The 15235-nt window shown below is 47.3% G+C and overlaps 1 protein-coding gene across 1 annotated transcript; it reads right to left on the bottom strand.

Annotated features, from left to right (window-relative positions):
- Nucleotides 1-3625: 3625 nt before the first annotated feature.
- EPCAM (epithelial cell adhesion molecule) lies at nucleotides 3626-15027 on the bottom strand. The gene is made up of 9 exons (XM_040994001.1): nucleotides 14940-15027; nucleotides 12513-12617; nucleotides 11991-12231; nucleotides 10648-10713; nucleotides 8918-8981; nucleotides 8018-8119; nucleotides 6933-7136; nucleotides 5410-5454; nucleotides 3626-4078 (listed from the first exon to the last, which is right to left on the bottom strand). Exons 1-9 carry the CDS (start codon nucleotides 15001-15003, stop codon nucleotides 4037-4039), a joined length of 933 nt encoding a protein of 310 aa, XP_040849935.1. The 5' UTR covers nucleotides 15004-15027; the 3' UTR covers nucleotides 3626-4036.
- Between the last annotated feature and the right edge of the window lie 208 nt (nucleotides 15028-15235).

Raw genomic sequence — 15235 nt, 5'->3', positions numbered from 1 at the left:
CGCCAGGTCAAAGCCACGAGTCAGGAGCTCGTCTGGGTCTCCCATGCAGCTTCAGGGCCCAGGTACTTGGTCCGCCGTCCACTGCTTCCCCAGGCGCATTAGTAGGGAGCTGGATTGGAAGCAAAGCCACTGGATCTGGAACTGGCACCCATCTGGGATGCTGGCGTCAGAGGTAGTGGCTTAACCCATTACACCACAATGTCAACCCTAAGATATATATTTTTTTTCTAAGATTTTTATTTATTTGAAAGGCAATTAGAGGGAGACCGAGAGATCTGTCATGCACTGGTTCACTCCTTAAAATTGCACCACAGCCGGTACTGGGTAAATCCAAAACCAGAAACCAGGAACTTCATCTCATCTCCCACATGGGTGCAGGAGCCCAATGCCCAACCTCTGCTGCTTTCCCAGGGAGGGAGCTGGATCACAAGTGGAGCAGCCAGACTTGAATGGGGCCTATATGGGATGCTGACATTCTATGCAGCATCTTTACCTGCCACTCTTAAGACACTTAGGAAAGAAAATGTGGTGCTGGCTCTGTTGAATTAGCAAGCTAATACTCAGCCTGTAGTGCCAGCATCCCATATAAGTGCCCAATCTAGTCCTGGCTGCCCCACTAACCAATCCAGCTCCCTGCTGACACCTTGGGGAAGCAGTGGAAGATGCCTCAAGTCCTTGGATCCCTGTACCTACATCGAATCCCAGAAGCTTCTGGCTCCTACTTTTGGACCAGCTCAGCTCTAGCCATAGCAACTGGTTTAGGAAGTAAATGAGAGGATGAAAGATCTCTACCTCTCCCCTACTTCTCTGGCCCACCTGCGATAAAACAAATCTTAAAGAAAAATTCCTCTAGCTATGTCAGACCCAGGAAAACGAATCCCCCTTTTAATTAAAAATCAACAGATTCTGGGTCATAGTTACATCTGCAAAATCTGTTTACCTTCTAACTTCATCTTGGTCGAGATAGCCATCACATTCATGGGCCCTACTCTACTCACAGGGAAGGGATGGTGACTGTACAAAGTCCACACCCAGGAGGGCAGGAAATCTTAGGTGCTGGACTAGAATTCTGCCTACTACAGAAGACTCAAAATTCTAGATGACTGTTTAAATCTGATTTCCAACATTTTTAACATTCTTAACTATTTTTAATTCTTTTTTTTTTAAAGATTTATTTTTATTATTTTTTTATTGGAAAGGCGGATATACAGAGAGGAGAGACAGAGAGGAAGATCTTCCGTCCGATGATTCACTCCCCAAGTGAGCGCAACGGGCCGATACTATGCCGATCCAAAGCCAGGAGCCTCTTCCGGGTCTCCCACGCGGGTGCAGGGTCCCAAAGCTTTGGGCTGTCCTCGACTGCTTTCCTGGGCCACAAGCAGGGAGCTGGAAGGGAAGCGGGGCCGCCGGGATCAGAACCGGCGCCCATATGGGATCCCGGGCGTGCAAGGCGAGGACCTTTAACCACTTGCGCCACCGCGCCGGGCCCAACTATTTTAAATTCTTAAAAAATTCTTAACTATCTGAAAGTTCAGGAAACTTCATAGCAGCTTATCTAGGTGACTGGAAACCAAATGTGTTTGTACCATAATTTTAAGCTACTGAGCAAGTGTTGTGCTAAACAATGCTCTGACCCCATCATCCGCAAACCTAAAAAGCAGGTATGGGTCACCTGAGGAGCCAGTGACTCAGCCAAGGATTCAGGGGGAAGAAAGGAAGTTGATTAAGGATGCTAGCAAACAGGGAGGTGGCCGGCTGGCACCTCAGCGAGGGTCAGAGAGGCAGAGATTGAGCTGGCAGTGACAACCAGGAAAGCCATGTGTGGGGTGGGGTCCTTACCTGGGGACCAGGTGCTCTCATCCCCTGCGGTCATTGTCATCAGCACCCAGGCTTCATCCCAGGGAAGGAGGCCCCAGGGCAGACCAAGGTGGCTTAGGCCTTTGGATCCTCACAGTGACATCACTGGCCTGCCGCTCGCCTGCCTCCCAGCCAGTCAGGGGCTCACAGCTCTTCTCATACGTGTGCCACAATGCCACGCCAAGGCACAATCTTAGCTCCCAGTCAGTAGAAAATTGCTTAATTTTTATGTTTAAATGCTCTATATTATAGGCTATACAATTGTTTTTTTGAGAGACAAAAGGAGGAAGGGAGAGAGGAGAGCTCCGTTCCACGGGTCCATTCCCCGAATGCCTGTCACAGCCGGGCCAGGAGCTGGGAACTTCATCCGAGCCTTCACTGAGCCATCTTCTGCCTCCCCACGTGCAAGAGCAGGAAGAAACAGAGCAGCCAGGACTCCAATCAGCACTAATACACTGATGTACTGTGGCTTCATCCACTTTATCACAATGCTGGCCCTACAGTGTACAAATGACCCTAACACTCATACTGTGCTCAGCAGTCACTGTGCTTCCTAACTTCTTGCCTCATGTGCATTGTATAAAACTTGATATACAGGTCCAGGAGCTCAATTGGCTAATCCTTTCCTTGGAGTGCCAAGATTCTATAAGGGCACTGGTTCGTGTCCTGATTGCTCCACTCCACATCCATCTCCCTGCTTGTGGCCTGGGAAAGCCATTGAGGATGGCCCAAGGCCTTGGGAGTCCTGGAAGAAGCTCCTGGCTTCTGGTTTCAGAATGGCTCAGCTTCAGGGCTGTTGTAGCCATTTGGGGAAATGAATGAGCAAATGGAGGGTCTGTCCTCTTCTCTGTAAATCTAACTTCCCAATAAAAATAAATTAGAAAAGAAAAGCCTACGTGGTGGGGGCTAGGTCCGTGAGCCCCAGGGGACAGAGGTCTGGCAGGGCCCTGGTCACCTGGCCTGGATCCTTGGCCCACCTGTGCGTGTATGAGGGAGGGGTGGCCAGGTCCCTGTGCCCTGGGACAAGGAATCCAGCAGGGAAAACATTGAGCAGCAGGGTCTAGTTTGTGTGCCCCTGGGGCAGGGGTTCCAGCGGGACCTGGGTCACCTGGCTTGGGTCCTTGGCCCACCTGCACAGCAGGTACCAGATCTGTGAACCCAGAGCTTGGGAGGTCGGGCAAGACCAGGATCACCTGATTAGGGTCCTTGGCCCACCTGAGAGAACTGGTCTTCCTCAGTGGAAAAGACGGACTAGTAGACAGCTGGCCCAGATCCACACAGAGGATGTGGCAGCCCATTGAGCCCTGCAGGGGACAGCTGTACCATGCCAGAGGAAGGAGGACAGAATAAATTGGATAACTACCCCAGCCAAACGATGACAGCAAAAATCTGGGCAAATTGAGACTCTGAGGTGGGCTATGTCAGCCAATGGACAGTGAAAGGGTCCCTCATCCTTGGATCGGTGAGATCAACAACAGTTCAGAACTATCGAAACCACCTGAGCAGAACCGTCAGCATGTGCGCCACATGGGGACCCTGACTTGACACCAAGTGACCATTCTCCATCCCTGGGTTCTGGAGCAGTTGGGAGGCTGGGTAGGCTTCTCCACTTCACCCCCTCCACCCCAAACAAGGAAAAGGGAACATTTGGAAACAATGATCACACTCACTCTTCCCTAACCCTTGATCCATCCCATTCTGATCAACCATGTTAACATCATCTAAATTTTTTTTTAAAAAAGTTGATATTCAATGTGATTCGGACAAATTCAATTTAAAAACGTTTTATTTCAACAGTTCAATAAAAAAAGTTTGTATGTACAACACTCAAAGTAAACAGAAAGGCAGCTTTCAATCACAAATGGTCCAGCAGTCACTCAATTTGTGGAAGCATGTTGAGCACACACCCCTGAATGGTACACATAAATAACTAGCCTTTTGGTACAGCTCTGGGTTCTAAAATAGATCTTCATGTACAAGACATTTGGGGCCACATTTTAAGATTGGTAATGCCGATTTCAAGCTGCTCATGTTTTGAGTTTACGTTTCACTATCACAAATGCATGACGTCAACTAGCTCAACAGTAACCCTCACAGGTCATCTATCTCATGCTCGCACGCCTGGAACCAGTCCACTCGCTCATCTTCCTTCTTGCAGTTCATCTTCAAATGACAGAAGTTATCCATCATATTCCCTGTGCATCTCGCCCATCTCCTTTACCTGAAAAATTAGAAATGTTCAAGCTCATTCTGAAATTAAAGAGAAAACATGATTCTCATCTACAATGAAAGTTCCTTTAAATCAAAAAAGAGAAAGCTTTATGCCAAGGAGACATACGCTGAGGGCATGATCCAGCCTGCTGTTGCAAAGTGGCCAACAACACAGGAGAAAACAGCACGTAGCTAGTTCTTTCAGATAGGCAAAGATTTTTACTACCTGTACACTTAATTGTACAGCTAGGAAGAATTCAGCTCATTTCCCATTACTGTTACTTCTGTTTGAGATAACAGAGACTCGGCATTAAGTGACATACCCCAGACAACACGGCGGGTTCAAGGCACTGCTGAGTGGCAAACTCCAACACTCCTCTGGGGGCCCTGATGGCTCCCTGGAGGTGTCTGGACTACCCTCCCCCGTGCACAGAGAGGATGGGGAGACTTAAGAGACCACTCAAGCCTGTGCTGCTCTTAACCACACCACTACAAAGCGATCCTGCTTGCTTGCCCAATTAGAATTCAATTTAGGATGAGGGCCTTAGGCCTACAGTCACCTAACCAGAAAACTCGACGACAGTCATGCACGGCTTAGGGCTGCTTCAGTGACGGACTGCACACACAGCAGTCGCCCCAGATGATAAAGGCACTAAAAACTTCCTACCACCTAGTAGCATCACAGCACCCTAACACCCTGCTCACATGTGTGTGTTGCCACCAATATAAAACTACAGCATGAACACGCGGAACAGAACATTACGCTACATGACGACAAATGGCTATTACTGATTATGTAGAAGGGATTCTACTATTATTAAAAAAAAAAACTAAAAGCTTGAAGCATGCCGTGTTAGACCAGTGGTAGCCTTGCACCTCTCAACTGTGCAAATATTTTGTGAGGTTTGCACACCAACCATAACACTTTCCACCACATTTCTTAGCATCCCCATCACTAAACGGCTGGTGGCTTGTACAGACATGGAAGACTTGGAAAGCACACAGAAAATGGACGCATATAGCTCAAGGACTCATGTGTCCTCATGCAATGCCAAGTGACTGAAACACACAAAAACATCAAGACAGGAAGCAGGGAGTTAGCTGTAAGTTTCTGTAATGCCATCACAACAAGCTTCCAGAAGATTCCACTAATGATGGCACTGTGTAAAAGAGACATCACAGGTTTCCGGTTTCCCTCCTCAAGGGAAGTCACTACAGAGCTGAGGGGAGAGCACACTGTGCCTACCCCCGCTGAGGGCCCTGCCGAGGAAGGGAGAACCCTCAGTGCCTGGGAAGCATCGTGCCCACAAGGCCTTGCCCTCCCTCGGGTAACCCATTTACCTCAGCCTTCTCATACTTCGCATTCCTCTTCTTTCTGGACATGACCTGCATGAAAGAAAAACGAGTACCATCTCAGGATGGCGCCTGAAACAGAGGTTGGTCTACACAGACATTCACACTTTTAAAGGACATGATTCCAATCTGAATGAATGATTTGAAAATCTACTCATGAGCATGTATGAGGAATGCTTCTTAAACTGCTTTCACCACTAAGGCGAAAAATGTCCTACTATAATCCAGTGAGACAAACCTATGCTCACACACACACACACACACACACACAACCAGGACCATAATAATCTGTTTGACACACATCTTGTACATGTCAGCCATCCAAACACAGGGAATCAGGCAACACCGTAAGAGCTCACTTCCACCAGTGCATAGCACGGACAGAGCGTAACGTTCCCCTCCACTCTGCTACTGAAAGCACTCGTTTTTCAGCTGCGTCGGGCAACTGTCCCTGGAGTGCCCTGTCCTGAACGCTTCCTTACTGCATCCGCCCCTCCCGGATAATTTCTGTGAGTCATCTGTCAGGTGTCTCTTTGCCACCCGAAGTTCCTCTTCCAGGACTGTTCCATCCATACATACTGTCATGCCCCAGGCTTCTGATTTGTGGAAACTCCTTGGAGAGTATGCACTTTAACGATTTTTGCTTTAAACATTGTGAATATATTGCCCAGCCTATCACTGGCATTTTATACTTTGCAGTACCTTCATCATACAAAACATCTCATTTTCATGAAATCACAGACTAATGCACACATACACACATACACACACACAGGGTCTTCAGAAAGCTTATGGAAAATGGATATGATAAAAAACAAGTACAGATTCCAAAATTTTATTGCATCAAAACTAAATATTTTAAATGCCATTTTCCACAAGCTTTTTGGAATATTCCTGCATATATTTATTTTATATTGATTTTCTCTTTATGAAGTCTCGATCTCTTGCTTCCCATGGTTTCATTTACCATTTCCTAACTTAGCTTTCTTTTGACTTTTTACATTAAACTGGAATCCATGTGGAATGTGTTTGAATGTGGGTGTGCCAATTCCTCCCTATCGCTGTGCTCACAGACACTTATGGACTCTGGTCCAACTTATGCTTTCTTTCCGAAGGACAGCCAACACGGTTAACTAGCGAACCCTCAGGTTTCCAGTGCTCTGTGCCACCCTGCCTTCCTGGGAAGCCCAAAGTTCACTGTGCCCCTCTGTACTTGGACCTGTGGCTTCCCAGTGAGCCTTTCCAGCTCCTCCCCGCAAACTTGCCCTTGGCTCTGCTGCTCCACTTCATGGAATGACAGGACTTGGCCTGTGCTGCTGCACTGACCCTGGCAGGACTGTGGAGCTAACAGGGCTGGGCGACCAGCTTCTCTCCACTGAGGACCCTTTCTTCATTGAGAGACTGTGGCCAAAACAATGGATAAGCTCACTGCACAGCAGTGTGGCAAATGAAGCACTTGTTCTCAGAGTGCCCAGATGCCGCCACTGGGACTTGACTGTCCCCGTACTCACCAGCACAACAATTCCAGCGATAACCGCTAGCACCACCACCACAATGACAGCAATGATGCCAGCCTTTAGGCCCTGCATGGAAAATTCAGGTGCTTTTTCATCAACGTAGTAGATTAAAGTTTGACCAGGATCCAGTTCCACTGGTTCCCCATTGACTGTCAGCTCCATTTTGTTAGAAGACTGGATCAAGGATTCACCTTTAACCTACGTGGAGAGGGAGAAAAACATTAAAAAGAAATCCATCCACAGCCACATAAATACTCATCAACTATTTGCCAAAAGAACTGCTGCCAAAATTATTTCAGTGATAGTAAGATAATCCTTTGAAACTAGGAAAAAAAATGAAGGATGAAAGAAAGAAAAGGCCGCAGTGGTTCTAGTCCCAGCTGCTCCACTTCTGATCCAGCCCCGTTTATGGCCTGAGAAAGCAGCAAAGGATGGTTCAAGTCTTGGGACCTGCACCCACAGGAGAGACTCAGAGGAGTTCTTGGCTCCTGGCTTTGGATGGGGCTTGGCTCCAGCTGTTGTGGCCATTTAGGGAGTGAACCAACAAATGGGAGATCTTTCTCTCTGTCTCTCCTACTCTATAAATCTACATTTCAAATAAAAATAAAACAAATCTTAGACAAAGACCAAACCTGCTTATTTCAGGAAATCTTCAAACATCCGTAAGAGTCTGATAATAAAGACCATGTATGTATCATGAAGATTTCACCGGCACAGCACAGCTAGAGTTCCTTCTCCATTCCCCATCATCCACCCCAATCCCAAAGACTCTGAAGCACATTTCACATGTCACCAGAAAACACTAACATCTAAACAACATGTCAGAATCATCTCAGTTCCAGATCACTTTTTTGAATCCAGATTCTTGTTCGTGGGAAGTTTTACGAGCAGGCAGAGATACAAACTACCAGGGAGGTATTGTTCAATGATGGTGCCAGCACAAATACATCAGTAAGAGAGGGAGAACAAAGTGAAGCATCACTTGCAGGTTTTGCAGAGAAAGCAGAGGGAAGAGCTCAAATCCACTGTGGCGTGACAGACTATCCTATTTCTGAACACAGGAACAAAAGCATACTCACATCCTTTTCAAAATAGTAAGCCACATCGGCTATATCCACATCATTCTGAGTTTTCTGGGAAGAATTTTGCATCAGATCAATAGTGATCACATTATTCTCATACTGGAAAAAAAATGGAAACATACAAATTAGTATCGGTATTACCAAGACAACAAATAAATCCTTATTCAGGAACCAGAACAGTCGGTCGGCGTTCCTTTGCAGCAGCGGGCAATTCCAGCTCTGGTTCACAGAGAAATCTCTGGAAGGTCTGTGGATCCGACCAAGGGTAATAACTCAGAAACAAAACAAAATCTAGTAACAGTGTTCATTTATAGAATGTTTTTGTTTTCAAGAGATTTTAAAACAAAAGACTCCATATGGTTGTTTTTTAATTAGAACTCTTTTAAAATTAAAATACTAAAGAAATAACAATCCAAAACATGTATTCTCACTTGGCAAAGTATATTTCTTCTAAAGGGCTTTTTCAAAAATGATACTGGTGTTAACCTGGAAGAATAAGCCCATACTCCCTGTCAAGGGTTCTGGCACACACGCCAAGTGTGTTTTCCTGTTTAGAAGAGTTGGAAGTGCTTACTAAGGAAGGGTTTAGTTCCTTAACCCAGACAAAACAGGAGCACAGAGGCTTTGTGAAGGAAGTCTATGCTAAAAGCAGACTCCAGGGCAAGGAGCTGGGCACACTGCACGGATGCAAAAGACACAACATATTCTCCAAGGGCTAAACTGAGATTTTCAATGACCATGGAAAAACAAAATCAACACCAGAAACTTTTTTTTTTCACTGAGTGTGAATTCAGTGCCCAGAAATGAAACTGCCATTTATACCCAAACTACACTGTCCCACCAACCTTCTCCCTAAAGCTCATTGGGGAGGGCGGGGGGAGTCCAGAGAGAACTTACCAGAATATCTGAGATAAATCTGGGATCCAGCAGATAACGAGATGTGAAGAGCTGTTCAATTGCTCTGTAAATAATTAAAAGTCCAAGTTTATTACTTTTTTAAAATCCTATCACCCGACAGTATGAAGCACTACTTTCTCTTTCAAATACGAATATACAACAACAGTTAACTTCGACCTGCCCTCAAAACATCACAGCTAAAGACAGAAGCCAGGAACTCAGTCCGGGTCCCCAAAGTGGGCGACAGGAACCCAATACTTGAAGCCATCACTGTCGCCTCCCAAGGAAAGTGCCCGCCACAATCAGCATCAGGAACAAGAGCTCAAACCCAGTTCTGCTGTGGGATGAGTTGTCTGCACCAGCATGTTCATGGCTAGGCCAAACACTGCTTTGTTCGCTCGTTTGTTTTTATTTAAGAGACAGAGACTGTCATTTTCTGGTTCATTCTCCAAATGCTCACAGGGTTGGGGTCTAGGTCAGAGAAAACCTGATCCAGGGCTCCCTTGTGTAGACTGCTGCCGCCTACACTGGCTGATCCCTACACTGAAGTAGGGATCAGGAACTGGAGCCTTTTGCAGAACCCGGGTGCTCTGAAACGGGACTTGGATGTCTTAACCACGAGGTCAAACACCTGCCCCGCAGCACCACTTCTTAAGTAAGCAGCCAGCTCAAGGTCTAGAACCGTCATTAGCTAAAGTTAAACTTTGATGTCATTTTGCTACTATCACTAAGATAATTGAGGCAGTCTAGGATTATCTATCAGTGATTAAAAAAAAAAAAAAGCTGTTGAGGGATGGTCTGCTTTGAAACACAACATCTGCAGAGTTTCCAAGTATTGGCAGGCTAATAGATTTCTAGACTACAGAGGGCAATGGTAACTCAGAGTGGAGGAAATCGGTGGGTACCTTGCCCACCAAAGCCGACAGGGGACATATGTTATTCTGATATAAAATACGAGGAAGGACACAGGATCACTTGAGAAATTTTCCTGTTTTGCCCAACTCTTCAAATGTTAGACAGAGTCAGGGCGGGGTGCTGTGGAGCAGCAGGTTAAGGGGCTGCTTGGGGTGGCTGCAGATCCCACATGAAGTGCAGGTTTTAGTCCCAGCCATACCACTCTGACCCAACTCCCTGCTAACACATCCCAGGAGGCAGGCTATGACCCAAGCCCTTGGGCCTCTGCTACTCAAGTGGAGGACCCAGGTAGAGTTCCAGTATCCTGGCTTGGCCTGGTTCAGTCATTGTGACTATCTGGGGAGTGAACCAGTCAATAGAAGATCTCTCTCTTTCTTGTCATCTTTCTTCAAGTCAATGAAAATAAAAATAACACACATGCATATGTCATTATACTTAAAATGTCACGACAACTAAGAGTAATATGTGATCTTGGGTTGGGCTCTGGACCAGAGGAGGAAGCTGCCACAAAGGACAGCAATGAGAAAATGGGAAAAATAAATTAACTGAGTCTGATTATTATACAAGATCAAATTATATAAACAAAAGCATTTTGGTCTTAAACACAGGCAGATGGTACACACACAAAATATGTCAAAATGTTAGTAAATCCGAGTGAAGAGAATCCCTGTTCTCTTCTTGCAACTCTATTTCCACTGACTGATTTTGCTCCCCAGAAATGCGAACAAGGCCTCTTGGCTTGGTTTTCCTACTGGCATGGGACAGAGGACAACACCCAGCACAAAAGCCACCAAGACACATTCCACTGCACTTACTTCTTCAAACTTTGAGTGTCATAGGGTTTCTGTCTTTCTTTGTGCTTTAGTTCAATGATGATCCAACTGTGAATGAGAAGGAGAGCATTAGACAACCGGCCCTTCTCAGTCCTTCACACTCCTGTCCCCACGAGCTGCAACTAAAATCCCCAAGTGGAACCGCTACAGCTCTCACAGAGAAAAAGGCCTTACAGGTGGACACATAAACCCAGAATTCCATCCCCCGGCCCTGACCTCTGCTTCATAAAGGGCTCACGTAGGAGGGAACGCTCATTAGTACTGACCCTCTGTTTTCTGGCTGCAGCATACAAGGCCACACAAAGCTGGGGCTGTGGCAGCCACATTAGGCTGTTCCAGCAGACAAAAGGGTTCTGAAACAGGAAAGGCCGACCAGGAGGTCCCAGAAAGTGGAACCCGAGAGTGCCGCCTTGCCCCTTCCAGTCTCTGCCTTTTGTTTGCACAGGCTGGCCAGAGTGGCTTCTGTTCCTTGTCATTAATCCCTAAGACAATTATGCCTGTTTTAAGACACAATAAATTGATCCAAAATGTAAGTAGCTTCAATTATGAACACACTCAACACTAATCCAACTTTAAAATACCGACACAATACTAAGCGCAAATGCAAAAAGAAAATTATGACATGCTTACTAGGACACTGGCAGAAAAGAAGTGTATTTATTTCCATGCATATAAAACGACCTTAAAAAGTCAGGGGGCAGTGGTGTGGCATGACAAGTAAAGCTGCTGCCTGTAATGCCGGTACCCCATAAGGACACTGGTTCAAGTCCCAGCTGCTCTACTTCTAATCCAGCTCCCTATTAACGTAGCTGGGAAATCAGCAGATGATGACCCGGCTTCACTCTCCTGCACCCACACAGGAGACCCGGAAGAGGCTCCTCGCTTCCGCCTGGCCCAGCCTCAGCCACTGTGGCCATGTGGTGAGGGAGCCACCAAATGGAAGCTATTTCTCCTTCTCTCTGTAACTGCCTTTCAAATAAATCTTTTTTTCTTTTTTCGGTTCATGAATATACATATTATTGAAAAAACTATGTATGGATTTCAGAAACTTTTGTTAACAAAATAACCTCATCTTCTCATTCTGATTTTCCATCAACTTTTTGAAGAATCCTCTTAGAGATGTGTGTGTGTGTGTGTGTGTGTCTGTGTGTACAGAGTAAATTCATAAACAGATGACATCAGCTCTCGAAGGGAACACTGGGCAGGTGGGGAACAGAGAGGTCACAGACTTTTTAGCGGGCACCTGTCCCATCTTCTGACTTGTAAACCACGTCATCAGGTGACACATTCCCGACTAAAGTTACTGAAACCGCAGCCTTACTCACTAGGTCCTCACTCGCTCGGGGCAGGTGATCTCGGTGTCCTTGTCGGTCCTGCGCACCCCAGCCGTGTTCACACACCAGCACGTGGCGGTGCCGTTGCACTGCTTGGCTTTAAAGAGGCCCTGCTCATCGCAGTCCGGGTCGTAAAGTCCATCATTGTTCTGGATGGCTCCTTCCGGCTTCACTCTCCTCCCAGACTTCGAGCTGGTAATTTCCGCCTTCATCACCAAACACTTAGACGCCACTAACAAGAAAGCCAAAGGTCAGTCTCAGAAATGACAGCAGTTTCACACATACGGGAATGAACTCCCAACTCCCAGGACCAAAGATGATTTCAAACATATACCCTCCCATGCCTATTTTCTGAAGAAATTGCAGATGAGAGATAAATACGGCAAAATAACATGATTCAGACTGGAGCCCAGGAAATGCTTCCCAGTTCAAGGTGTTTCCACTGCAGCCACAGCAAGTCCCAACCAAGCTGGAGGGCCCTGGGGGGTGGGGGGGGGTGGGGAGTTCACTTACGTTTTGAGCACAGAACAGTACTTTGTGAACCGATTGAAGTACATTGGCAGTCATTGCTCTTCTGCATGCAGTTGGTGGTGAACTTGTAGTTTTTACAGACACAATCTACAAATTCCAAAAAAAAAAAGTCATGATGTCCCAGCTGAAATACTGCCTGACACCAAACCTTAAATAAGGCCCCCGAATGTCTTCGTTTTCAGCTATGTTAGTGTCTCTAAAGAGGCCGGCATTGGCTAAACAGAGTCTCGTCTATGTGGATGCTCAATTTCATGTTTTTCAAATCAGAAACGAAGGAGCTGGCACGTTAGTTCAACTAGCTAATCTTCCACCTCAAAGTGCCAGCATCTCATATGGGCACCAATTCATGTAACATCCAGCTCCCTGCTTGTGGCTTGGGAAAATAGTAGAGGACAGCCCAAAGCCTTGGGACCCTGCACCCGTGTGGGAGACCTGGAAGAAGCTCCTGGCTTCTGATCAGCTCAGTTCCAGTCACTGCGGCCATTTGGGAAGTGAACCAGCAGATGGAAGATCTTTCTGCCCTTTTCTGTGTAAACCTGACTTTCCACTAAAAATAAATCTTTCTTTAAAAAAAAAAAAGGCCCAAACACAGCTAACACAGCTCCATGACTATATATATCCATTTTGCCTTTGTGATACCACTAAGCTACGTTCATTTCCTGTCCAGCTATTTCATTGGTCAATACATCTTTTAAAAACAAAATCCCAACACTTCCAATTGTATGTAGGTTTCCTCACCAAGTTCAAACCGCCATATCCAACTTTGAAAGCTAGAATCGACAGCCTCACAGCCTATCTGGGTACCGCTATCTGTTCAGTAGCCATAATTTTGACTAACTCAAAAATTCATTTTAGGGGGCCATTGTTGCAGCACAGTCGATAAAGCTACTGCCTGTGTGTGCATATGGGCACCCCATGTGTCCTTGCTGCTCCATTTGCTCTGCTAATGACCTGGGAAAAGCAGCGAAAGAGGGGACCCTACATCCGTGTTAGAAACCCAGAAGAAGCTCCTGGCTCCTGGCTTCCGCCTGGCCCAGCCCTGGCCATTACACCCATCTGGGCTGAGTGACCCAGAGGATGAAAGAACTTCTCTCTCTTTTTCTGTAACTCTGACTTTCCAATAAATAAACACATCTTTTAAAAATTCATTTTAAGTTCAAATTTGCATGCCCATCTAATTCCTTTTGTTTGGTTGAGAACACTTGGGAGGATGCTGTGGCACAAGGCTGTACAGTATTCTAACGACAAAGAGACAGCAATGAGTAGCAATAAGCTCCAGGGTGAGGGGCTTAAGAACATTTGTACTGATCCTTTGTAAAATGGCTTTCATTTGTTTATAATTGCCATCACATTAGGCAGTACCAAGCGTGGTCCAAACACTGATTCACGTTCAAGTTGAGATGGAATTTAAATTAGAGCAATGAGGGGCAGGATTCTCTGAGCAAACGCCCACAGCAGCCATCACCACTTTAAAACGCCTCAAGATTAGGTATTTAGTCCCAGGGTGAAACTAGAAAAACGTAAATTAATTCAGCAGCAAGAAAGTGTAATTCGTGAATTCCGGCCATCCTGCCAGCGGCACGGAGAAGCCTTCCCAGAGCCTGTCTAGCAACCGTCTCCCAAACAAATCAGAAGAGTGGCCAAGTACGAACCACAAGCTCAATATGCGGGCAACGCTGCGAACTTCCACTCCTCCCATTGTTCGGTCTTTTTCAAAACCAAAAGAAGTGGGCTGATATGTGGGGAAAGCAATCGAGATATGAAACTACATGTTTAGGTTTAGAGTGCTGTTGAAAGCCACGTCCAAAAGAAAACAAAAATTGACATGGCTGCTAATGATGGGATTCTCAAAGACGGAGGGATTAAGCTGTTCGGTTAAACGTTCAGTACAATAAGGTCGGCCTTATTCATTTGACGCTTAGCAAAGCCAGAAACAAGCCTCTATGGGGAAGACACAGGTGCGTCTCCCGCGCGCAGGTGCACAGCGGCCCTGGCCGCCTCCCAGCAGTTACTATCCGCGCCCGAGGCCCACATCCGGGCCCCGAGGAGGAGCGGTATGGCCGGCCGCGGTCGCGGACTCCATCACAGGTGTTGGCTGACTTGGGCCTCGGAAGCCCAAGTCCACTCCGGCCGGAGAATGGTGGGTGCTCCCCGAAGAGGGGTTCCGAGTCCGCCGGATCCCCGCCCTGGGCCACTTCCCTAGAGAGGTGAGCAAAGCGGCTACACGAGGCTGCCCGGAGCCGCCGCCGTGGTGCCCGCGCCGTCCGTTTTCCCTGCAACAAAATCGCGGGCTTTCGCCCCACTCCACGTTACCCAGTCCCGGGAACTGAGGACCGCCATGCCCGGGCCCAGCTCAACTCCAGTTCAACTCCAGCTCAACTCCAGCTCAACTCCAAGTTAGTGCCTCACCTTGAGCAGTGACCGTCGCCGCGGCGAGCAGGAGGCTGAAGGCGAGGACCCGAAAGGGCGCCATGCTCTACGCGCGCGCTAAGCAGAGGGTCGCCGAGTGGCCCGGGACTCGCTGGAGAGCGCGCGGACGGAGCGGGGCGCGTGGATCCCTCTGGCCGGAGGGCTGGAAGTGAGGCTGGGGCGCCTGAGTCTGCGTCAGGAGGGCCCCCAACGAGGTGGCTCCGGGGCTCAGGTTGAGCTGCGAACTCACCGAGGGACTGCGCGCTCTGGGCGCACGGCGGGGCGGGGCACAGACC

Source organism: Ochotona curzoniae, unplaced genomic scaffold (genome assembly GCF_017591425.1).
Source record: "Ochotona curzoniae isolate NIBS_2020 unplaced genomic scaffold, NIBS_Ocur_1.0 contig_883, whole genome shotgun sequence".
Classification (NCBI taxonomy): domain Eukaryota; kingdom Metazoa; phylum Chordata; class Mammalia; order Lagomorpha; family Ochotonidae; genus Ochotona; species Ochotona curzoniae.
The sequence above is the reverse complement of the archived record's forward strand: the minus strand, read 5'-3'. Positions and strand labels throughout refer to the sequence as shown.

Excerpts from the sequence above, each read along its gene's own strand:
- EPCAM (XM_040994001.1), bottom strand. The coding sequence starts at position 15,003 with ATGGCGCCCTTTCGGGTCCTCGCCTTCAGCCTCCTGCTCGCCGCGGCG. Across the intron at positions 12,232-12,512 it reads TACTGTTCTGTGCTCAAAAC|TGGCGTCTAAGTGTTTGGTG; the intron begins GTAAGTGAACTC and ends CTTTCTTGTTAG. Across the intron at positions 8,982-10,647 it reads GACACTCAAAGTTTGAAGAA|AGCAATTGAACAGCTCTTCA; the intron begins GTAAGTGCAGTG and ends AATTATTTACAG.